This window comes from Dermacentor variabilis, chromosome 4, assembly GCF_050947875.1.
Source record: "Dermacentor variabilis isolate Ectoservices chromosome 4, ASM5094787v1, whole genome shotgun sequence".
Classification (NCBI taxonomy): domain Eukaryota; kingdom Metazoa; phylum Arthropoda; class Arachnida; order Ixodida; family Ixodidae; genus Dermacentor; species Dermacentor variabilis.
Genome location: NC_134571.1, coordinates 145,173,821 through 145,198,303, shown reverse-complemented (window position 1 = coordinate 145,198,303; position 24,483 = coordinate 145,173,821). Strand labels below are relative to the sequence as shown.

The following is a 24,483-nucleotide window of genomic DNA, read 5'->3' as shown; positions in this document are numbered from 1 at the left end:
AGTTTTATGCGTGCTCTTATCTTGAGACCACCATTTTTGCAGCTGTCAATCTTTCTTTCACTGCTTTTGACAGGCACAGGAAGTGAACCCAGGACCGATGATTAAGGAAGTTCTCTAGTTTGTAAGCCAGTGGCACGAGCAAACTTCATTCCTTCTTAATAAGCCCCTCACAACGTGAATAGCATAACTGCCTTGTAGCGGTGATTGATACTAGCATTAGCGATGTGTCGAAAGGGAAAGTAAGCTTTGAAACCGGTCGCAGTTTCGCCCGAAAGCAGAAGCTTCGATTTCGATAGCAAATTAGTGGACAACTACCGGAAGTAGGGATGGTAGTTTTATCGGCCACATTAGCTTGTAAACATAGGCATACTAACTAAATTACCAAGCTACTCATTCGATGACCGCGGAAACTCGTCCATACGCTGGAGTGAGCAAGCGCGGCAGCGGTATCGAGCTAATTGACATTCGTGTTGCGTCTCGCATCCCCCCCCTCCCCCTCCCCCCCAACGCGAACTAAGCCGCGAAAACACAACGGACCGGCGGACTCTGTCGCCGCCGCAGATAGCTTTCAAGATACAGCGGCCCAGGCGGGCGTGCGCAGCCTCCCGGCCCGCCCAAAGCAGAACGCCCCCGCCCCCGCCCCCCATATTCCTTTCCTATTCCTATTCCTATTCTCTACCCAGACTTGACTATTCTTCACCCAGAGCCTTCCGCGCAACGGAACACGGTGCACTTGCTCCCCGCTTCCCTCCCTTGCGTGCATGCGCGAGATTGAGCCGTAATCGCCGGTTAACCCTTGCAGGCTTTCACTGGCACATACACCTTACGGCGGGCGGAAACGATTTTATCGCCCTGGGACTTTATAGCTCACGGCGATGGCGACGGCATAAATGCGCCTGGGGTGTCCATGTAATAGTTATCGCAATAAATCTCAGTTAGATGTGGAAAATATGAACAACCTTATGACAAGGAGTAACTTCATTAGAGCGATTTCGGGAAGTTCATCAACAGCATGCCGAATTGTCGAGAATTTCTTAACTAGCTGACCGAAATGTTCCGATTATTGAACCTGTCCACCGCAATAGCCAATGGTGGCCCATATATTGGTAGTCCATCATTTTCCAATATGTGAACATGAAAGCTCAAATTTAGCCATTGAGCAATATAGCGAAGTTAAAAGACGCTGTTGGACCTCACGGGCGGCTGGAGGAGCACATTTATGTCAACGGCCTTCGCCATGACTCAGTCTCAGACAAAGCTGCTTAGGTTCCTGCAAAGTGAGACTACTTGCTGTTTGATTGCAGAAAAGAGTAAAACTAATAAAGGCACTCATAGAATATTGTTTGCGATCTTTCGACGTGCATTCGCGGCATGTACTACCCAAAAGGGGTGGTCATTGTACAATTGTGCCCATGATATTCCTACCAGAACTGAACCGTGGTTTACTGAAAACCTATGAGGCAGCGAACTTGCTTTCCTGTCATTGTTTACTACTTCTTTTAAGGATAGGGTCCTCAACCGAGTACAGAGTGTGTGTTAATTCCTGGAAAAGATCTATAACGTATGTATTTCTTTTATTGCCATAAACACAGTCCGTGTTTTTTTTGCGTAGGGTTTGTTTTCATTGATTTACTCGTCAGTTTGTACTTCTGCCTCATACGTTGGGTATGTGTGAGTGGGAAATGCTGTCTTTCGCATAAAAGTAAAAAGTAACATATATATGGCGTGTGAGCTCAGTTTAGTATATCCGCCGTGGTAGCTCAGTGGCTATGACGTCATGCAGCTGAACTCAAGGTCGCGGGATCGATTCCGATGGCGGTGGGCTTATTTCGATGGGAGCTAAATTCACTATGTTGACAGAACCCATCTCACGATGACTGTTGAAGAGAATGCACTTAGCGTTGAATGAATATAGCGACACAACCTATTGCCACAGCCAAAAATAGTTATGTATGATGCTTCAACTGCAGCGAGATTCCTCTTTCGCACTTTTCTAAAAGCACTACGCACCATCTAGTGCCACAGCCGCGAAGTCTGTGCGTGGCTTCCGAAATGCTTAGTGCGACAATACGTGCAGATCCTGATACACGCGTCTTGCTGCGGCCAGGCTCCTCTCTCGAGCATCTTTCTGAACACGCTGCGCCATCTAGTGACACGACCGAGAAGACTGGGCGTGGCGTCTGAGACGAGAAGCGTGGCGTTCCAGTGCCTGCGAATGCTGAGAATTTTCCCTCAGTTGCCGCACACTCAATGGCACATATATACTCAGTGACACAAGTTAGCAACATTCGCATTCAAGAGCGGCACATACCCAGTGAATTCATGGCTGAGCTCACTGGAAGCGCTAGCGTCAAAGGCATTCACTTAAATGTGCCGCGTACCCATCGCATTTGTGACGCTGACTGCTAATGAAGCGGGTTGGTGTCCTGAAGGAACCAGTGTGACGTGGGTCTCATACCGCTCAGCATCGGGGAAATTTAACGGATCTCGCTCGTCACTGTAAGCGGCAGATTCCTTGTGGCACACACCTAGTTACCGAAGCTGGCGTTACAGACGTTCATTGAAGAACGGCACACACCTTCTCGCAAATGCCCGGTCCCGCATCTACAGTGACCCACGTCGGCGTGAAAGAGGTTCCTAGAAAAGCGGCACGGTAAAGCACATTGCCACATACTGAATGACCCAAGTAGGCCCTATGGTTGGTTTAGAACCCTGGGGCCCTATAACGTAATACTATTCCGATCTCCTGACGTCAAATTTACATAAACAATGATGCAAGCACCTGGCGATGATCCGCAGCGTTGTCTGAACAGCCCAATAAACGATTTTCTCGTTCACAGGATATCACTTTTATTTGCTTTCGAAAACGAATAACATTGCCTACATACAGCGATTTTTCTTATCCAATTGGCTGTCAAGAGGCGAAGAGCCCGCTCAAGTGGAGAGAGTTTCGATGGAACCGAGCAAATGCAGTGAAAATAGATAAACGGATGAGGAGGGTGGTGCTCGTGTCTGCGATTGGTCCACTTCCCCTTAGCTTGCGGTGGCTGATCGAAGATCGCGGCAGCGTACAACAGAAGGTTAGGAATACCTCTAAGAAAGGTCCTCAGCAAACTACATCTGGCAGAGCGATGTCGTGTACTTGCCGAAAGAGCTCGATAACGTTATACTGCCCCGTAAAACATTTTATTATATGCAAATAGGTCCCTGCATGCTTTTCGGCATGCGCGAGTAGCGAGTGCCTGAGCGATCGGCGGGCAGCCATCTTGTATTCCCTTCTTAACTGGGCAGTCTCCGGCTGTTCAGAAACGAATTTAGTTTTGTTCAGCATATTATTACGTCTTTAGTGCGTAGACGTCACTTTGACAGGTTATGGTCTCGCACTATTGTGACGTAACGTGACAGACAAGTGAAGTGGGCGCCGCTCAGAAACATTTGACCAATAGCAAATGGCTGTAGGCGAAAAGGCATTGAATCATAAGTAATTTTTTTTCTTTTCTTGGGTCTAATCATTCATATATATACTCAGTATAGACACGACATATCAGATGGGGGAGCTATCGTGGTTTTCGTGATGTCGCGTGACAGCCGAAGTGGAGGTGGCGCGAAAGTGTTTTGACCAATCGTGGAGGGCTGATTTCACAATTGGAATAGAAACTTTTGGAATAGCTTTACATTATAGCGCCCATGTTTTCTCAACACAGCAGCCCGATGCGCTACCCACTCGCCCGCGGACTACTCAGCGATCCAGATAGGTGGGAAAACGGTTAGGTAGACGCATGCATAGTCTCCAGAAAGTGCTTCAAGTACCCAAAGAATGCTGACGAATGAAAACGTCCGGGTACTGAGATTTACGTGTATGTTAAAGAACCTCAGGGAGTGAAAATTAATCCGGAGTCCACTACTATGACATGCCTTGAAATTACATTCTGCTTGTGAGACGTAAAACAAGAGAATCCAATTCCATATTTTTGTCAGTCGAACAAGTTCCCTGCCCGGTTGGGATCAACCATCCAGCAGTATGTCGGTTTCTTCAACGAAACAATCGCATAGCAGCAATATACGCTAGCACCTTCGCTCTTATATAAGGTCAGTTCTCAGCGATCAAGTGCACTTGAATATTCAACCCAAATCGGTGAAATCTGTTCATAAACTTCATCGTGCTGAGATTACGCAAATGTGAGTTTATTTCAGTTTGATTTTACTTAACGACGTTGTACACGAGCTTAATGTACATAAGTGGTCGAGCTTGATGGCAAAAAAAAAAAAAAAACCTGGGATACGCTATTGGGACCGGTCTCATCACCTGGAAACAAAAAAAAAAACATGAAAACTAACAAGAACGACAGGCAACAGAAACCTACAGTACCCACAGAAACACGCATGTGGCCTCAAGCAAAAAACTAAATAAATGAAATGTCTAAATGAATACCAAAACCAGCGATTACCAAGCAAACAGTAGAAATAATACTTTCAGTAACACAAAAACAAATTAAATTAAAAAAAAATAGCGGCTGTCTTCGTAACCTTAACATAATTTGTGTTCTACTTATATCATGTTTTTGTTCTGCCTGTTTCTTTTTCATGGTAGATGTATATTTTATATCGGCGTTATCGATTGGATGGATGTTGTTGCGAGCGTCCTTGTTGGAACAAAGCGGTGGGTTGCGCCGCCAAGCTCTTACTGTTATACTGCGTAATGTCCCACCTAGGTTAAAAAAGAAGCGGGAAAAAAAAGACGATGAATTCCTATAACCAAATTTTCTGAACCGCTATTGTAAACTCTGTGTACGTCTCCCTTTTTTGTCGTTTCCCCAGTTTTCTTCCACCAATCTTCCAATCGCCTCTTACTAATCTGTATTGCGGATATGTTTACTTTCCCCCTGCTCTCGCTGAACCCAAGCGCTTCAAGGAGGCCAGTGGTGCCTAAATCGACCACTGGGTAGTCGGATAAAACATGCCCCATCGTTACCCTAGCTTTACCGCAGCAAGCATATGCTTCTTTTTTCTTATATCTCGCTTTATAGGTGCGTGTTCTAAGGCTTCCTGATCTCCCTTCGTAATGAGTTTCCCTTAGAGTTATCATTAAGGGCTTTTTTTCCTGATTTAGTATTTTCATCTTAAATAGTTACTCATTGCAGGTTCCTTTTCTATTGCCGCCACCCACGAGATAATTTGAGCATCTCTGACTTCCCGCTAGATATTGTTTGTTACTGTGTTGGTCACCCTACAGGCCGCATACTTGCTTGTAAGCTTCCTAGTTTTTTTCGTCCAGTGTGAATGAATGTTTTAGAATTTTTTCCCTGCCCTCTTACAGATATGAATACCTTTTCTTCGAACTCTTTGTACTGTAGCTTGATATTTTTGGTTATTTTCGGATCTTCCTAAAAAATTTTCTACTTAATTCCCTAACCCATAGCTTATTCTGCCATACCTGTTCGTGCTGCTTACCTTTGGTAGTCGAGCCCGCTATATATGCCAAACCCTGCCACAGAAAGCAATGATTGCTCTTGTGGAAAGAAGTCTTGTAGAACATTGGCACCAATACAGTGAAGCACCACTTGTATGCCCACTGCAGATGTATACATAGTTAAGTGCGACGAAGAAAGGTTCCCTTCGCGGAAAAGATTAAAGTTGTTATAGTTCCAAATGCAGCTCATTTCAATGTTTACTGAGAAGCCTGTATGTGGAAGATGTTTCTCGGCTCAATTACCGCCAGGCAACGGGACTTGGGTAAAGTTTTCACTTGAGTCAGAATGGCAATGAATTTAAGTGAAACTAGCCAACGGGTTGTTCCAGCGCATGGCGGTACTGGCGTCGAGACACATTGTCAGTTTGGACACCAGCCATTGCTTCTTTCGCCGCACGAGTTTCTGCCGAATGTACCATTGCGCGTTCTATGCTGAAAAAAAAACATGGTGGATTCGAATGTGCGAGCGCTTTGTGGTGCGAGCACGTCATTGCACTTAACCATACTTTGAAATCGAGGCCGTTTCAAATTCGTAAATATACAAGTGAAAAAGAAAAGTTTCTTTAACTCGGATATGTGTTGGCTAATATTTTTTATACAGGTGTCATTTAAACACTCATGTAACCAAATCTATTTGTCTTCTTCATTCTTTTGTATTTACCACTCCCCCTCTGTAATGCCCTTGTCCCTGAGGGGTATGATAAATGAAAAAAAAAATGAAAGAAATAAATGTGTTATTATTATTTGGTATATATGTATTTATCAACATCTTATATATCAATTATATATTGCATTGAAATTTACCTACTGTGCTCCTCTACCAATCCTGTAGCCTCTTCTGACAATTCGCTTGTAACTTTTGGCCAGAGTGGATAATTTAAACAACTTATGTTTTTAGCCGAAGGTATCGCGGTGCCACGCTATCCAGCAAAACACCTAAATATAAAGATATCGTACGCCTATATTTGCCTTTTTTAGAATAAAAATAAAACCATTAGCATCTGATATTTACACCAAGCGTTGAACTGCAATGGGACTGAGGAATTTTAATCTAATCAATAACCCATCAGGATCTGCACTCTGTCCCTACGTAGCAAAAGAAAAATAAAATATAAAAGTGCTTCAGTAATCGACATCAAACAGTGCAAAAGCATCTGTTGTCACCTGAAAGTTCGCTGCACTTCACCTATTGCGGATACGAAGGCACCACGTCGTTCCATTTCGTTTAATTTTTCACATGGGTCCTCACACTGTCCAGGAGTACAAGGGTGTCATTTGTGAAGCAAGTCTTCCGAAAAACAATATGAATTGTTACGTTATGAAAAGTAAAGTACAGTGCTAAGTGCATGATACGCTAACAAAACAGTACATTTTGAGTTAATATTTTAGCTAACAAAACAGTAAAATGAACCGATAGACTTATCTTCTCTTCCGGGGCAGAAATTACAATGCTTTTCATTCGTAAGTGCTGTTTTTTATTGGCTGATCGTCTTAGCTAATAATATTTCCTATATCACTATTGGCAGGCACGAACCCTTTTAGCTTAGGAAGGTTTTGTGAACACGGGCCCTGAATTTTACTCCCTGTGCAGCAGAAATTCGCGCGATTGTGTGCGCTTTTGTATACGCCTTGATTTTCTTTTCTTCTGCTATTGTTCAGCCTGTTGGCAAGTGCCCACCATGACGGACGTGTTCACCAATCAGCAGCAAAGCCATATACAGGGAGAGGTGGGCGAAAAGAACGACGACTCCCAGATTGCACGGTTTTATCAAGATCGAGAGGTGTTCATCACCGGAGGAACGGGCTTTATTGGAAAGGTAATTATTTTTGGAGGCTTGTATGGTTACTTTGTGAATTTTGGGCTTGTTGGGACGTTGACATTTATTAGGCAGCTATACCTGGACACTGACGCTCGTACAACAATTGGTGGTCTGCCTATATACGAGAGAAATGCGCTTAGGTGGTGGTCTGTGTGCTGCATCTGGCAGGGTTATCTTGAAGTGCTTTGCCGGCAATATTTTCGCGAGCATCTCTGACGTTAGCATGGGGTTTTACCGAGCTTTCATCAACTCCGTGCCTGGGAAGAAGGTATAACTAGCAGGCGTTGAACTCGCGTGTATTCATTCAGGGCGTTCAGAAATCATTACTTCTTGGAAGGTCGCGCGGGGAAAATTTCATCTCTGTAGGCTGTCAAGCGTTTCTTTCAGTTTTCTTTCCTCATCAACTAAGCGTTCCCTCAGGCGAAGTTATTCCCGTCGCTCATCTCGCCGCACGGTTTACGAAGCGGTAAAGCGCCACGCGCCGTCTCAAGAGGAACAATTTGCGAGGGAGCTACTATATGAGTGCACGTGGAAAGAAGAAATGATTGTTCACTGCACAGATCTTCACTAGGTTTGTTGCGTTCAAAAGAAACAAAATGCCCACTGGCGGTTGTAAGATGGTTCTTTATTTCGGCTATCAACGTTTTCACTGATATTGTTCCAAACTGCTGAATAAAAAAAGGAGATAATTGCATCATGTTTTCAGTTCTGTAAGTTCAATAATATTAACGAGATCACATTCCTGTAAAATGTCTCTGTTATGACATTTAAAGAAAAATAAAATAATATGTTACACACCACTCTGAAATATCTACCTCTAACTTGTGAGCAGGAATCTTGCGATATCTTCGCAAGCATTGTAACATTTTGATTTAAGCTGCAAATTCTTATTATTTTTTATCAAGTGGACAAACATATCACATCGACTGAGAATGCGCTAAACATATGAATTTTATACTGTTACAAAATCTTGGAAAATATCTACAGAGATTGCACAGCTACTTTAATTCTGCACAAGAAACGCAAGAAGATACTTATAAAGAAAGGGGTCAGACAAGGAGACACAATCTCTCCAATGCTATTCACAGCATGCTTGGAAGAAGTATTCAAGCTATAAAACTGGCAAGGCTTAGGAGTAAGAATCGACAGCGAATATCTCAGCCACCTTCGGTTTGCCGATGACATTGTTCTATGCAATAATACTACAGACGAGTTACAACAAATGATTACAATCTTAACAAAGGGAGTGCAAGAGTGGGGTGGAAGGTTAATATGCAGGAGGCAAAGATCATGATGAATAGCTGGGCAAGGGAACAAGAGTTCAGGATTGCCAGTCAGCCTCTATATTTTGTGAACAAGTACGTTTACCTAGGCCAGTTAATAACAGGGAACCCTGATCATGAGAAGGAAATTCATAGAAGAAAGAAAAATGAGTTGGATCGCAGACGGCAGGCATCGTCAGCTCTTGACTGGAAGCTTACCATTATCATTGAAAACAAAGATGTACAATCAGTGCATTTTACCGGTGCTAACATATGGGCCAGATACTTGGAGACTGACAATGAAGCTTGAGAACAAGTCAAGGACCGCGCAGAGGGCGATGGAACGAAGATCGCTGGCCATAACTTCAAGACACAGAAAGATAACGGTTTGGATCAGAGAGCAAGCGGGTGCAGCCGATATTCTAATTGACATTAAGATAAAAAAGTAGCCCTGGGCAGGTCATGTAATGCGCAGCTCAGATAACGGTTGGACCATTAGGGTTACAGAGTGGGTACCAAGAGAAAGGAAACGCAGTCGAGGACGGCAGAAGACTAGGTGGGACGATGAAATTAGGAAATTCGCGGGCGCTAGTTGTAATCGGTTGGCGCAGGACAGGGGTAATTGGAGATCACAGGGGGAGGCCTTCGTCCTGCAGTGGACATGAAATAGGATGATGCTGATGCTGCTGCTGCTGTTGCTGCTGCTGCTACTGATGATGTCTGTTCTATGTGCAGAATTACAGATTAGTGAACCTCGTGCTTCATTTAGCTTAACGTATTAAATTCTGAAGTTTTGTGAGAATTAGGAGGTCATAAATGAGGATTATGCTTCCTGCACTCATCTGAAGTCCTAATTTCCGAATAAAACAAACTTCATTCACGTTGGTGTGATGATTGTCTGTACGAACATTTCCTTGTTTTTCATGTATTTGGATATTATAATAAGAATTTGTTGTGAGCTAAAGCTTGCTCTTAAATATCCCCGCTTGTATGTAAGAGGGGAAAGTCAAACAGATAAAACAGCCTGTGGCCTCCATTGAAAAGACGGTTGGAGTTTTTCACGACCTGGGCACCCGCTTAAACCTCAGAGACCTTCTAGCACTGGATTTAGCCCACACTGCGCCACCTTCAATATACTGCTGTGTAGATTCCAGACCGAAAGCAAGCTTTGGCCGATGCAGGGACTGCATACTTAAAATCTGATATCACCGCTATATAGAATAATTTTCGACGCGAATTTATCGCAAAGTAAAGATGAAGCGTTCAGAATCAAGGTAAGTGATCGCGACTCTATATTTCACAGCAGAACTAGAGAACCACACACAGTTTGGTACCATGACTTGGAGAGTCTGCCGTACAGAAAGCCCTGAACGAACGATAAACAAGAACAACGTGTGCTCACCACAGAAAAAGTTACTACGCAGCATCTGTTTTAAGAGCAATTACAAGAGTTATTGCAGCCTTACTTTGGTTTGCACGAGTAGTACCTGTGAGCCCTTGTTATTTGTGTTTGGTGTAATAATGAAAGCTATGAATGTAGATTTTTATAACGAACTGTTAACACTTGCGCGCACCACGACATGGAACACAAACGTGTGCACCAGACTGCTACAATACAGCCTTCATGCATCTTTGAATCTCTTCTGTTATTAGATTTCAGCAGTGACGTGTTTGTAATGGTACGTTACAAGTAGTAGTCCCAAACTTTTTAGTACTCTTTTTTAAAGAGGACCGTCACTTCACGAATGTCGTCCCTGCATCTTTTCTTTAAATACTCATGTTTTAGGTTCTTCTGGAAAAACTGCTACGATCATGCCCTGGCCTGAAGCGGGCCTACCTCCTCGTGCGCAACAAGCGTGGGGAAGAACCACAGGCGAGGCTCGAAAAGATGTTCAACTCACCGGTAAATACGTGACACTATTGCCCGTTTATTTAAGGTATATGTAACAGCATATCAGATTATTCATGGATAACGAACTCGCAGCAAAAGTACTCATAAATCGGCCAGTCAGAAAATCGGCCAGTCTTACCAGAACGGGCGCCGCGGAGCGTGCTACTCTCTTGCCGAGCGCGAATGACAGACGGTCTCCCGATACTTGTCCCTCTTTTTTTTTTGCTCGATGTAGATCTTGCGCTAACGTTCACAGCGCATTACTATAGGTGTTTCAACACGTGGGGCGTAAATTTAACTCTACAAGCGGTAACCACGAGCATTGGTAATAAATAGTGTAGAAACGACCGCGTTGATTTCGGAGTCCCCGAAGCTCGAGTCCAAATCCCAAACCTCTTTGCTTCAGAAAGTGGTCTTGAGCTGCGCTGATTTAGCACACCCCGATATAGCAACGCATGTAAGAACTTAAGAGATGTTAATTGTTTCCTCATATTTTGAAGAGGCGCACATCGCGTTGATAGGTATTTTCTATGAGCATGTAGCGCGCTTTCGTGAAATCCGCTCCCGTCTAGCCAAACGTGAAAGGGTAAGATTGCTCGTACAATGTTCGTACATTTGTCGTTAGCGGCTGTGCATAGCGATGCGCCATCGTTTACTTGCTCACACCGCAACGTACCTCACCTTCCCTACACTAGGTGCTCAGGGTCGTGGCTAACGAGACAGCCAGAAAGCTAATGTGCTCACAAGCCGGCACCAAGAGAAAAGACTACAGCGAAGCAGAATTCGTTGCGATGCTCGCCGTCCCGCTCCGGTGGCTGCGATGCTGGGACTGAAGGGATAAGATCACCGTTTCTCACCGTAGTTGTTTCTAATAGTTGTTTGGGTCATTCGTCTTTTTTTTAGCCGCAGCAATAAATAATTTTTAATCTCTCCTGAAATATGGTTTATAAGCAAGAATGGCGCGTTATATCAACGGATGCACGATGGCTCTCCCATCAAAATATCCCCCGCCGTCGTCACGCTGACTTTAGGGGAGACATGATGCCATAGCAAGCGATAGAAAGCAAGAGAAGTGATAAATACCAGGCATCATAAATACAAAAGCCTAATAATAGTAAAAAGAATCCGGAGCCGTCTCGACAAAAAACCTGTAATTAAAAGCGACTAAAGGCAAATCTAACACCATCTTACGAAGGAGGTCTAAACTAGAGGAACTATTTTAGTTTGGATTGTGTGGCTATCATAATAGTGGTTGATAGTAGCACGAAGAATTAACTCACGAAAAAGAAAACCAACAGTAGCGCTTGCCTAAATTAATAGCAGAGCTCCATTTCTCACCGTCAGTGTAAGTGTTAACTCGAACACTAATGCGTTTCTCCATAGGTACTGACGAAGGCATTTGTCGAAACAGATGCTGAGCACAAGATGTTTACTAAGTGGAGAATGATACTACTGCTTAGAGGAACCGTAATTAGTACATATGAACTAAAGTAATAATATATAAACCTAATTAATGAGATTTTGTAATTTGCTAACATCACTTTGGGATATTTCTTAAAAGTAGCGTCTGCCTTTTCAGGCAATCCACCTATTGTGAGGAAATTGCGATATATGCCACGTGATGCCTTTATTGTGTTTTGATCAAAATAGATGACACCGTAATCCCTAGGACAACAATTTTATTATATTTCGAAGCAAAATACCACGTGTGCCGAGTGACTGTTCTTAACTCATAGTTCCAATAATTATTGTTATTAGTCAGTTTGAGGAGAATATTTTGTTCGATATTGACGGTTAACGATGCTAATGTTGCATTGCGGTGGCAGTGTCGTATAGAGTCGATTTTCTCGGGCTTCATCGGGAAGCATTTTAATGGAATGAACTAAGGAAGGAAAGCTTCGAGTGAGTCTCAGCGACAGTCAGTTTGGATAAAGTCATCAGTGATATACGTTTCTCTCTTTCAACCCAATTTACTTCGTTTCGCAGATGTTCGAACGCCTGAAGCAACAACAGCCAAATGCTCTTGGAAAAGTTACAGCATTGCCAGGAGATTTGACTGAACCAAACCTGGGACTCAGTGCGCCTGATCAGGCTGCCTTGATTGACAACGTGTCCGTTGTTTTTCACTCAGGTGCCACAGTCAGGTTTGATGAACCTCTCAGGCAAGTGAAAAATAAATCTACGGCTTTTTTGAAGTGAAGCTTTCTTTGTATCTTGCTCTCAAAATTTGGGCGCTGGCTGCAGTCTTGTAAAGTAGGCCCACGCGCATCACTCGCTACCACACTACAACACCGCCCAGTACTGCAGTACTAAATGAGTCACAGCCTACTAACCTTGACCTTAGACGACCCTAAAGGCTCCATAGATGGCTCTGCAATGCTGTAGCGGATGTCGGTTCGTTGTGGCGTGGTGCCAATACGGGGAAATGATAAAGTGGGCGACAGAATATGTCGAGTGTGGAGGTCAGTTGCATTAGGCGCCAAAAGTACGAGAACAAAATTTGAGCGAAGCGTGCAGTGAGTGTGGACAAGAAGGAGCCCTCGACAAAACCGTACAGTGTGTCCGACGGCGTGGCCGGGTGGCTGTGACGTGGATCTTCTGAGCACGAGGTCGTGGGTTCGATGCCAGCCGCGACGACCGCATTCCGTTGTGAGCGGGATGGAACATTCGGTGCAGGTTATAGAACTCCAGCTGCCCTAATAAATCCCAAACCCTCCACCATGGCGTTCCTCGTGAGTCATCGCCCACTGTGGAATTTCGAAAGATAGAAACCTACAATATTTTTAAGCATCGAGCGGAACGAGACCACTTCGTTCACTGTAAGACGTGCTGCAGAGCGCAAGCGAATGCTGGCTCGTAAACGCGAAGAAGATTGTCGGCGGTTGGAGGCCATGAGTTACGAAGAGCGTGGTGAACATTACATCCAAAACCACGATGCAAAACAATAACACGTGGTTGCACGGGAAGTAAACGAGCACCCTTCGTTCAGTACGCGCCCTGTCCAGTGACTCCTTGGAGCAGCAACAACCAAGAGGAAACGACGTTGTTTTGGCGTGGAACAGAAAAGGCGGGGTTTCTCTACCTCCGCGTAACACGATTTGGGTATGCGTCTCATCAGCTGTCACCCGAACCAGTCAGCACTGCCCGCGAAGAGAAATTGTAGTGCGATTGACTGGGTGTTAAACAGAGGGAACTCGAGACGTTGAAAGTTTCTCGTTACGTCTTGTATATCTCGACGCACGTGCTGCTTTTCACCATTGTGCCCAGTCAGCAACAACGCAAAGAAGAAGAGAATAGAGCACATGCGAACAGCGTGTTCCATCGGTGCATCTCGTCCAGTCTTAAAACAACGTCTGTGCAACCACGTGAAATCTTGCTGGATGTAGTTGCATCGGCGGTTACTATCACTGAAATTGCTGACCTTGAGTACCCTGAAGAAATTGTCCAGTGGGTGAAAGTAGTGATATGGTAGTGGAGAAGACCAAAAGACGCATGCGCTGCATCTAATAAATTTGTTGTGCATTTATGTCGCGTTCAAGCGAATGCCGCAGCTACATCAGAACAATCTCGTATGCACCATTGTGTTACATTTGCTGCACCAGGTTACATTTGCACGAACACTGAATTCGCGCCAACAGCGTTACGTTTGCATAATATTTACGTAAAGAACAAAGATAGCTTCGCTTAACATCAATTTCCACATATGCGTGTTAACAATCCGCTGAATTTTCTTGTGGGGTGCAATGTTTAAACCGCGCCTAAAGGTTCTTGAAAATAATCAAGCTTCCGTGGCCAAACTAAACCGAGAACGTTTGGGGCAGGGAACAATATTTAGAAAGAGGTGTTGAGTGATCACTATCTTTAAGTAGATGTTAAACAAAGTGGTTATCAGCAGTAAGATCAGTCCTGCACTATTTATTGGCCGAAGTTGTCATTGATGCTCTTCACTAAATTAATTAGTTTTGTCACTGCGTTTGATTGTGCACTTCCGATAATGTAAGAAAGTTCTTGAATGTTCCTCCTCTGCCTTGAGTTTTCATATGTTCCAGTTTTATTCATAATGCAAAGTGGACGCGATTGCGGGCTCTGTATTAAGCGCAGTAAGTCTTGCAGTGTTTCGTGCCTTGTCGGTTGAAGCGAACATTCGCACATGCGCGAGAGTGATCTTTTCAAAGAAGCGTACTACTCTAGGCCGAGTAGGTTTTGTTCTTTTAAGTGGTTGAGGGACACATCTCTTTCTTCCTCATCTTTCAAATCCTGCCTTTCACTTCATGGCCCTAGATTTGCTTATATATTTTGATATCGGCGCTGGTTTACGAATAAGCTGGAAAGCACTTCGTCAGGCAATCTTTTTCAAGGAGCCCTGAACCACTGCTCGGGCTTGGTGAAAGAACAGTCTGCGGATAGAAAACGCTGCTGGGAACACCTCAGCCAAATTCTGTAGTGGTGCGTGGCGCGTAGATCTCGAAGTAGAGCGCAAAGTCACCTTTCTCTCAAACGCCCTCTTCTAAACAGATGCCTTCTCCTTACTCTCTTCTAGACGGTTTATTTCGTAACATAGCAGATTCCCATACGCGGTTGCTATTGGCCAATATTTGACATCAATCAAGAAGGGTGTCTAGAGCAGTTGGCTTCTTCCTACTGTTACTGTGTATATTTATTGAGGCAATTTAATAAAGAGACTGAATTAAGCGAAAATCTGCTTTAAAATTTCGATAAGAATTACGTACTTCCTAAAAAAGTCGACTATCATCAACTCATGCTGGGCCACGGTCGCCCGCATAGCAATTATACTATGGCCACCCTGCTTGTCGTAGCCGTCGGGTCTCGCAAATTGCGGCTAGATTTGAACAATCAACTAGCGTCGAACTACGCGAAACTTAAGGTCAGAGCACACGCACGCTTCCCAGAGCGGGCTCACTCCTGGCCGCTTCCGGTTAGACGCCTTGGCAGATTTTGCTTCATAATGAGCCATTGATGGCGCTCCAAAATGCAGAAGCTTGATGTAGCTGCTATCCGTCGGTAATGCTGGTGCAGGACGAAGCCGGTCCGCTCCACGTAGCATGCACTGCTAGATGGGACGAAACGAGCGCGAGCGCGTGAGGTGGTGCTGTCATGCCCAAAGCAAACGCTGTGGTTGCATCTAGCTGTGGTATCTGCTACGTAGCGTAGATACCACGGCCATCGGGGGAAACCCCGACGAGTCCGCTGGTGGAGCGCAGTGCAGCTCGCTGAGGACAACGGCGTTTGGCGCGTCGTAGCCGCCAGAATTGGTAATAGTGGTGTCTACGTGAACATCCAAAATCAAATTTGAACTGCGCGCCACGATGACGTTCAGTACGCGGAGTGTTGTGGGCACAGCACATTTCCGCTAGACCATAGCCTTTGCAGTGCAAATCCTCGAAAAAAGAGCGGAATCAATGCGAGCGCGGTGTTTGACTGCCAATGACTGTGCTTCTGCTGAACGCAATGAAGAAATTTTTGCGGCAATATATTTCTGAAACAGTACAACATCTAATGAATTTCTACACATCGATAAAATGTGGTTCAGGGCCTATTTAACGAGCACTCTGGAGGCCAGGCACAGTACTAACCGTTTGGAATGTACTTTGCTGCTGCATCGAATGATTATTTACTTATGAAATGTTTTGCAAACGTATGCAAAAAAAAAGAAAGAGTGGCCGTGAAATGTAGTACCTGCGACTGGAAATCGGGGATTCGGGAGTTGGGATAATCACGGGGCACCATGTACTTTTTCGTTCTGGCAAGACACTCTGGCACTCCAGTGACAGAAACCGGTGGCGGCGGCGGGCAACTGCGAACACCAGAACGACAACGGGAGTGAAGGCATACCAGCTATAACCATCCAATGCAGAAACATGCAATGCAGTTGTATCATCAAAATTATATTGCAAAGTTTCTCTTAGACCCTTAACAAGAAATCGCCAATTCTGAAGCCCATAAGTCACATCTAAAAATTCCCAGGGCAAGAAGTTGCTCCCAGTGCAGCTTTAGTTGGCTATAGAGCCGTGGTACTGGAGACATGATCGTGCAGTAAAGAAACAGATTAAAGCCATTTCACCAAAGAACAAAGACAGTGCGACAGCTTCTCATGCATTACTTGACATGTATATCAGAAACAAGAATACGGAATTCTAAATGTTATTAAATATAATAAAATTTATTACAGCGCAGTGACGAAGAAAGGTGATGAACAGGTTATAGAAAAAAACGCTTGCTTCTTGGCCAGCTGTATGCGGTACGTTTCAATCTATGCGCTTACATTGAAGAGGCCATTCGGCATGCTCATGGTGCCAACATTGACGGAACCCAGCATACCAGATCTGCTTAGCCGCGAAGATAGAATGCCACAGTGATACAGCAATAATGGTTCGATTATTAGATGCGTCTCACCAAATATCGCATTCTTTCTTTCTTTTTTCTTCTTCCTTTGTTACTGCTGTACTTTTACAGTAAATTTTGAAGATCCCTTCTCGTGGAAATTACGTAGAGCATGTTGCTTGGATACGGGAAATTTTTCGTATCTATCAATATGTACCAATGGCATATGCATTTGGGCCTGGCGGTGACGCCTTCAGGCACGCGCAAGGGTCCAATTGGGGGTAACCTTGGCGGCATCCTACTCAGGAATAGAAAGCCTCAGCGTATAAACTGTAAAGAAATAGTTGCTTGCCCTTTCAAGCACGTATACGTCGTCATTACACTCCATTTCCGTCAAAGGCAAACCTGTTTCTTGTGCTAAAGCTGATTGTTTTCAGGACGCAGTCATTCAGTGCGACTTCTCGCGCAGCGCCCACGGAGTTCATTTCAAGCAACGGGTTGCCACATTGCTGAGGCGTTGAGGTTACTCCGGAAGAAAACATGGGATAAACCTTTGCAATCCATACTGCAGCAGCGCCCTGATGGTCCCGAGATTCTTGCATTACATTGTCATTGTAATGAAATATAAATGAGACCGACATTAGCGCTCTAGTGAGTGTTGTTATGATCGTCCTCTCGTGTATGGGAAACAATCAAGCGTGCTTTCCCACGTAAACATGATTTCCCTAATCGCCGTGAAGGCTCATATGGTCAGCCTGAACTTCGACCTCTCAAGCGTGGTAACTTCCCAGCGTGCTTCCGCATGTCGAGACGATTGCTCTCTTCCCGGAAAAGTGTCACCCATCTACGCCCTGAGAAGACAGAAAGTGGAGGGCCCAAAGGTGAAGACATGAAGTGCAAGAGTTCGTCGACTTCGCAACCTGACACAGGCACTCACACTTGCAAAAGTTCCCCAAGCTTCCCGAGGAGACATCGCCTGCTACAAGACCGCGAGCGGATATTTAAGGTCGCCCTGGGCCCCATGTTAGGCAGAACCGCTTGAGGCTCGGATGGAGTCGCAAACATCTACCAATGAAGTGAACACATTCTTTTAACGCTTTAGCCTTAAGGGCCTTGTGTCACAGAAAGCCCGGCGTCAGCGTCCCGCATCACCGCCCGGCGTCCAACTTCGGACGTCGATTGGGCAAAAAAGATTCGCGAACCACAAATGCCCAGGCTCTGCAAGTCGCGCAAGGAAGTTACTGAAGTAATTGAATTTCTCAAGCTTAAATACGTAGGAAAATCGTAAATACGACTTCCACACAACCTACACACTTGATAGCGGCGGATTGTAAATTGAATATACCAGAAAACATAATTCTGTTACGCGAAAACTAGAAAAACCCCATTTCCAGCGTTTTACCATTCGCACATTGGCCGCGGCGTTCCCCATTTGCGCGCGCCGGCAAGCGAATATCTTGGTGGCCACGGAGCGGAGCGCCCATTTCCTTGGAACACTTCCAGATGGCGTTCGCCTTGTTACGGTTGGCGTCTAGCACGCCGCGAAAGAAAGGATTCTCGCCCGCCATGCCTCATCAAGACTAAGTGTGACTTCCTAATTCGCCATGGTTATCTCGAGTGTATGCCGGTCTGGCGGACACCCCGCAGTGTTTACAGGCCCCTTTTGTGTGAGTGTGACTTTAGAGGGACCCTTTCCTCGAACTGTCAAGCTCTAGTGGAGAACTTCCGCGAACCAGCAATGCGCGAAAGAGAAGCGATCAGCGTCTACATTCCCAGACCTGCGTCTTGGTATATCCGGAGGTGGGACGCACATTCCTTGCTGCAGGCTTGGTATCTACAGTGGCGGGACGCCCTTTCCGCGAACCAACGTCGCCTAGAAGAAAGGAAAAAAAAACCTATATGGACATTACGAGGGACACATATATTAAACATTACGAAGGCTGACCTTCGTTCACCCTGAGGTAGATAACGCTTCTATTGTATTGCCATATTCCTCTATATGGAGGCGGCATGCATACAGATATGGATAGTTCTGCTTGGCCAAGCTTCCTGCAGCTGAAATCTAATCCCGGCGAAGTAGGTCAAAATTAACGTCAAACTGTCACATATAAGGACATCGACGACGCTCGCACGGAGCTCGCAGCCCTGCCTACTGCTGTCTGCTATGTCATTGATAAGCTGGCTCGGTAAGGGTTAGTGTTGTGTGGCCCGGGAGCAGTTGGTAAATTCCTCTCATGTGGTTTACGCCAGAAGACGCGCGGCAAGTTGTTGTCCGAAAATAAAGTATTCCTCATCCTGCTCTGCAAAACTGACACGTTATCACTTTACAGCGAAGCTGTATATGGCTAGCGTTTCGTTGCGTTTTGTTCTCCGTGAACAAAAACTATAGCGTCATCAATGGCTCATGCCCCTGTAAGCATTCATTCTCGCGTAAGCAAGGAAAAAATGCAATGGCTCATAGCCCCGTAGAGGAGAGGCTACAAGCACTCAGCAAAGTGAAGCGAACAGTGCTGGAATTCTTTCTAATCGCGCATATAACATACAGAACAGGATGTCGAAAACTGTCATCATCAATGGCTCATGCCTCCGTGAGCAATGGTTGATAACCCCGTAGGCAAGCGAAAAATACCATGACTATAGGGCCGTAAGGTTTATGGCTACTGACTTAACGTGAATTGGTTGCGATGACACTACCCCGTTCTCGTCGGTGTTTTCAATGTGGATGCAGACATATCTCTACGATGCCATACCGATCCGGCCCAACCGGCCACCCTTTAGCGTACGTGCATCCATTTGACATTATCAAAGAATGTGATTGTAGGTGCTAGTTAAATAATGACCACCGATCAAGACAATAAATGAGTGTGTACCTTTTGTCGCACTGACCACTCATGAGAATAAATGAGTTCGTCTCTTTGTTCATGTGCTAAACAGCTTCGCTGGTCAACTACCTTCACAGAGTGTAATGAATCATGATTTTTTAAGTGGCTTGAGTCACTGCGGCATCGCAAAGATAGACAAGGCTGCTGGGTCCACACACGAATGCTACCAGATGGGTAAAACTTATTTGTCTACGATGGACGCACCAAGACAACAACATTAACATGCTTGCACAGCTTTCTGGAGTTCTGAAGCCATCTCAAACAGCCAGCTGCGCAATCGGAACCCTCATTACGGCTGCAATTAAGTGCTGTTGAGCATCTCTTTTTATGATGCAACGTTGCTTATCGCATATCAGTATGAGGGGTTTTTAGAAACGTATATCCTTTACGGATCAGAAACCCCGTAGGACCAAAGTTCGAGTGCTGTGAATACCTATCGACATGACGTCCAGCACCTCTGTCTCTTCCCCTAGCTTGCAAAACCTATACTTGACCCCGGAACGCTTTCAAAGATGACAGTTGATGGACCATGACCGCTTTCCTCTCCGGCTTAAAAAGAAGTGTGAACGTTGCTGAATTGTTCGAGGTATTCTTTTTTGACAAACTTTGTGTAATCCGGCTGTGAATCCTTTTTTGAGCGCCCAGTGTGTCACTCCTTTCCTCCTTTCCTACATTTGTTCGCATACCTCTCAATTGCAGCGTGGGCTCACAACAAGGACTTTTATTTCGACTTCAATACCTTCTCCCTTTACCGGTTTCTCTGACTTTACGAATACCGCACCTTGCCGCTATCCACATGGTCAGGTAGCTAAAGACGTGCATCTAATTGGAAGAACACGATGATTTTATTTTTGCATTACTACTCCATAGCTACTGGAACCGTTCACACATTACATTAGCCTTCTTTAGGGGAAGACAGCACGGGGAACACGACATCAGTTTGAAAAAAAAAAGTGTTATGCGTTCGAATGACCGGGTGGCAGGAGTATAAAACTTAGTCTTGCGAAATGGTTGCATTTCAGGAAAGCCGTTGAGCTCAACGTTCTCGGGACAAGACGTGTTCTGAACCTGTGCAAGCGGATGTCAAAATTTACAGTAAGTTCCACCGCGCTCTGCGCTTTTGTTAGTTCATGGACGCTGCTATGCTGCCTATTTGAACGGCTATTTATCAATTTTTCATGAAAGTGCTTATAACTATAGACGGTTATTCAGTGCAGTTTTACGCTCATGTTACATAATTATTTGTGTTATCGCCATGTATCTTACGCAGCTTCGCAAATTCTCTTTCAGGCTCTTGTTCATGTATCAACAGCGTATTGCAACTGCGATAAACCAGACGTGCTTGAGGTGATATACCCCCCACCATTGGGTGCCGAGAAACTTGTTGAAGCTATCGAGTAAGTACGCATGACTGAACTCTTGCCGTCAAATTCAAACTATTTTAAGCCATACATTTAGGGTATGGGTGAAAGGCTTGCAGTGTGTAAACAGAAAGAGCAGACCAATTTTCTCCAGGAATTTGGTAAACTTGCTTTCACTGACCATTTCCGTTAAATGAAAAAGGGTCAGTGAAAGCTAATTTAGCCTAGCATAGACGGGGAGAGGCGCGCAGGTGCTACATTACATGGGCTCCGATGCGTGCAGCCTGGCGAGGTAAAAGTTGCGTGACACTGAATATGCACCTCAAACAGGCGTTACATCTTTTTAAGTTTGTTTTGTCTGCTTCGGTGACGAAAATGAGGATCTGGTAGGGAAGGCGGCAATACGCGGAGGTCGAAGGTGCTTGGCTCGACTCCTTGCAGTTTTTTTCGGGGCTGTAACGCCGAGTCCCACGTACCTAGTAATTTTTCTATTATTGCTCTCTGCATTATTTACATGCATGCTGTTATAAACCCAATTTCACCCTATTTGCGTTCAAATGGTAAATTAAGTGCACTTAGTTTCATTCCTGCGTGGTCACATGGCCTTTATTTCAGAAAAAGAGCTTTGTTGTTCTGTGCACTAGCTACAACTGCAGTTTTCAAGAACAGAATCTGCAGTTAAGTAGGATATTTCAAGTTCATCATTATTAGGGCACCAGATATTCGTGAAAGAAAACCGGCAGATGGGACGCTAAAAGTTATCCACGAAGAAATGTGGGCGCAAGTTCAACTCGAAAAAATACATTTACTGAAAGAAACTGTATTTCCCGGTGGTAATACAAACCGAAAAAAGTTGGCTGAATTTTCGGAAAATAAAAATAGATAAAGCTCTACAGTAGATATGGGAGTTCTTAATTTTTTATTTTTGCGGTAAGCAGGTGCTGTCTCATACGCCAAAGCACAACAAGAAACAAAAAACAGCGCGTCCTAAACAGCCGCAGTCATATATACATAACAACTCTTACCCTAACGGATCTTTAAACGCGTTTCAGGTAATCATGGATTGGAATCAGTTTTGGAGGGCGTCGCCTGATGAATATCCTGTCACAAAATTTTTCGAGTGCTTGAAGTACAAGCGGAGGTAGAAGTAGTTAAAGTTGTATCCATACCGTCACGCGGCTTTCTCTCTCCTGTCGTCTACACTAGTGCGCTGGAAGCTACACAGGGGGATTGCAGGCGGCAACAGCCCCGTTGCCCCGTCCAAATCTTATGTCGCACATGCGTCAAGGCCTCCGGCACTTGCTCTTTTTTTATTTAGAACGCGTTGGCCAGTACATCCAGTACACACATGAACGGCGTTCATTCGACGCGAGTGCGCGGTAAGCTGTACTCGTCCGAGCCAAAGCGTGTTTCTTTTGGGCGAAGGTGACCCGCTGTGCGTGACTCTTGGAAAGAACGGACGCTCCACGTTAGGACAGCTGTGCTCGCTTGACCCCTGTGGGACCGTTTGCCACGTTGTCAACACTCGACCACCCATGGAGCCCCCCACCACCACCACCCGTGTGCGCGCGTGTAGATCTGATGGCGGCCGAGAGGAGTTTTTTCGCAACACGTCGCGGAAGAACAACGCCTCCAAATCAGCACCGTCAGCTGGGTGCCCAGGTGTCAAGATTGCTGTGGTTCGGCACCTTGATGCGCTCAATTGGAATGTACTTGTGCTACCACCCGACAACACTCCACAAATAACGTTGCTTCCAAGACTTCTCGACAACAGCCAACATTTCAACAAGAGCTTGGGTCAACGCAAAGCACATGAAAGAAAGTGAAACGCACAAAGCAAAACTGTAGGGCAGCTCAGTTTTCGTGTAGCAAACATTGCTTCGGCCACGCTTGGAGTGGACACACCAAGGCAATGCTGCACGCGCACGAATAATCGGCGATTGCCGCAACCACCGAACACTTCGCGATTGACACACCGCGTGCAATGGGAGAGAAAGCGCAACCTTGAGCGGACGATCGTCACTCCAGACCAGCAATACAAAAGATGAAATACTTTTTTCTGTCCATTTCAGATGGCAGACATATATATATATTTATTGACCTAACTCAAAACCATCGGGAAAGACAGTTCGGGAAGAAGCCATCTCAAGATGACTGCCGACGTTAATGCGATTAGCATTCAAGCAATGTACTTACACACCGCGGTGCCTGGAAGGGTTACTGATTGGGCTAGTTGGTCATCCGCTATCGTGAGCATACAGCGCGAAGGCATAACGTGGATGTAGACAAGGACAGGCACTGACTACCAAATGGAGATTTATTATCAATGCGCTTAACTTATCAAAAGGAGCGAAATAGCTACCCGAAAAAAAAAACGTTTACTCCAGACAGAAGCAACAAAATCGGACGAGTTGGTGTCAATAAAATGATCAAAGCAGAAAACAAGAGATACACAAATCAATGTATAGCTACATCACAACGGCAGCCCCTATGTGCGACTTCCCAAAATCTGCTACCGACGAAGCGCGTCACACATGGGGCTCCACTTTCGCCCGTTCCCTCTGGACATGCTGCGCAATCTGGCGGCGCCATTGCGAAGTTCGCGTGGAGTTTTTGCATTGCCTCCGAGATCTGACCCATGGCGTGTCGCGGCCTTTGAGTCGTGCACTTCAACGGGATTCTCTGTCGCGATTCTCCTCTGCACACGCTGGATCGCCTTGCTTGAGGATCCCGCGTGACCACTAGAGCTACTAGGGAAGCCGGGAGCGCCTCATGCACGCTTTCTCCCTATTCAGAAGTGGTTCACTGACGGCGCGGCTCTGAAAGCACCTGGTAGGGTGGTTAGAATTGAGAGCTGTGAAGAGCGCGGAACATTTTTCTTGCCAGGAAAGGTCGCCTTGCGCGATACGCCCTCTAGATCGAGATTGGGCCCTGTTGTCGGGAGTGCCGGGGACTGGTAAGCAACAGGCATGTGACTATTAGTACTGATCTTATGAGTACTTATCCACAGGCGTCTGAGGATAAGCAACAGGCGTCTGAGTATTCTATTAAAAAAATACAAGGAATAGATTGTTAAAACCGGAGTCTTTACAATCACAGGTTACTGTGCCACGCACTTTTGCGAAACTGCTTCGTGTTAACATGCTTTAATTATTAAGGATATTGTCAAGAAGAAAAGAAAGAAAAGAAACAAAAAGCTCAGCGATGGTATTTTGTGCCTCATTGCAAATCGGGGTACAAATTAGCGCCTGAAAATGTGTCCCTCTTCTGTGCGCCGGCATGCAAACAGCAATTTGTGAGATGAGAGCGAATTATCGTAAGGGCTGACAAATGTCTAAAGGACATTTTCCCTGTCTGTAGACTGTTGTGGAGGTTCTACAGCAAAATGAGGCCTAAGGGGAAGATACAATGATGTCACAGTTCCCTCGAAGACGGCGGAAGCGACAGTGAGACAT

General features: G+C 45.2%; 1 protein-coding gene across 1 annotated transcript in view; it reads left to right on the top strand.

Annotated features, from left to right (window-relative positions):
- Positions 1-24,483, top strand: part of LOC142578385 (putative fatty acyl-CoA reductase CG5065) — a 66,767-nt gene that overhangs the window by 17,092 nt on the left and 25,192 nt on the right. The window contains exons 2-6 of the mRNA XM_075687780.1: positions 7,130-7,287; positions 10,339-10,455; positions 12,430-12,605; positions 20,690-20,762; positions 20,958-21,064. Of these exons, the coding sequence (XP_075543895.1) occupies positions 7,150-7,287; positions 10,339-10,455; positions 12,430-12,605; positions 20,690-20,762; positions 20,958-21,064 (611 nt within the window). The 5' untranslated portion in view covers positions 7,130-7,149. The remainder of the gene's footprint in view (positions 1-7,129; positions 7,288-10,338; positions 10,456-12,429; positions 12,606-20,689; positions 20,763-20,957; positions 21,065-24,483) is intronic.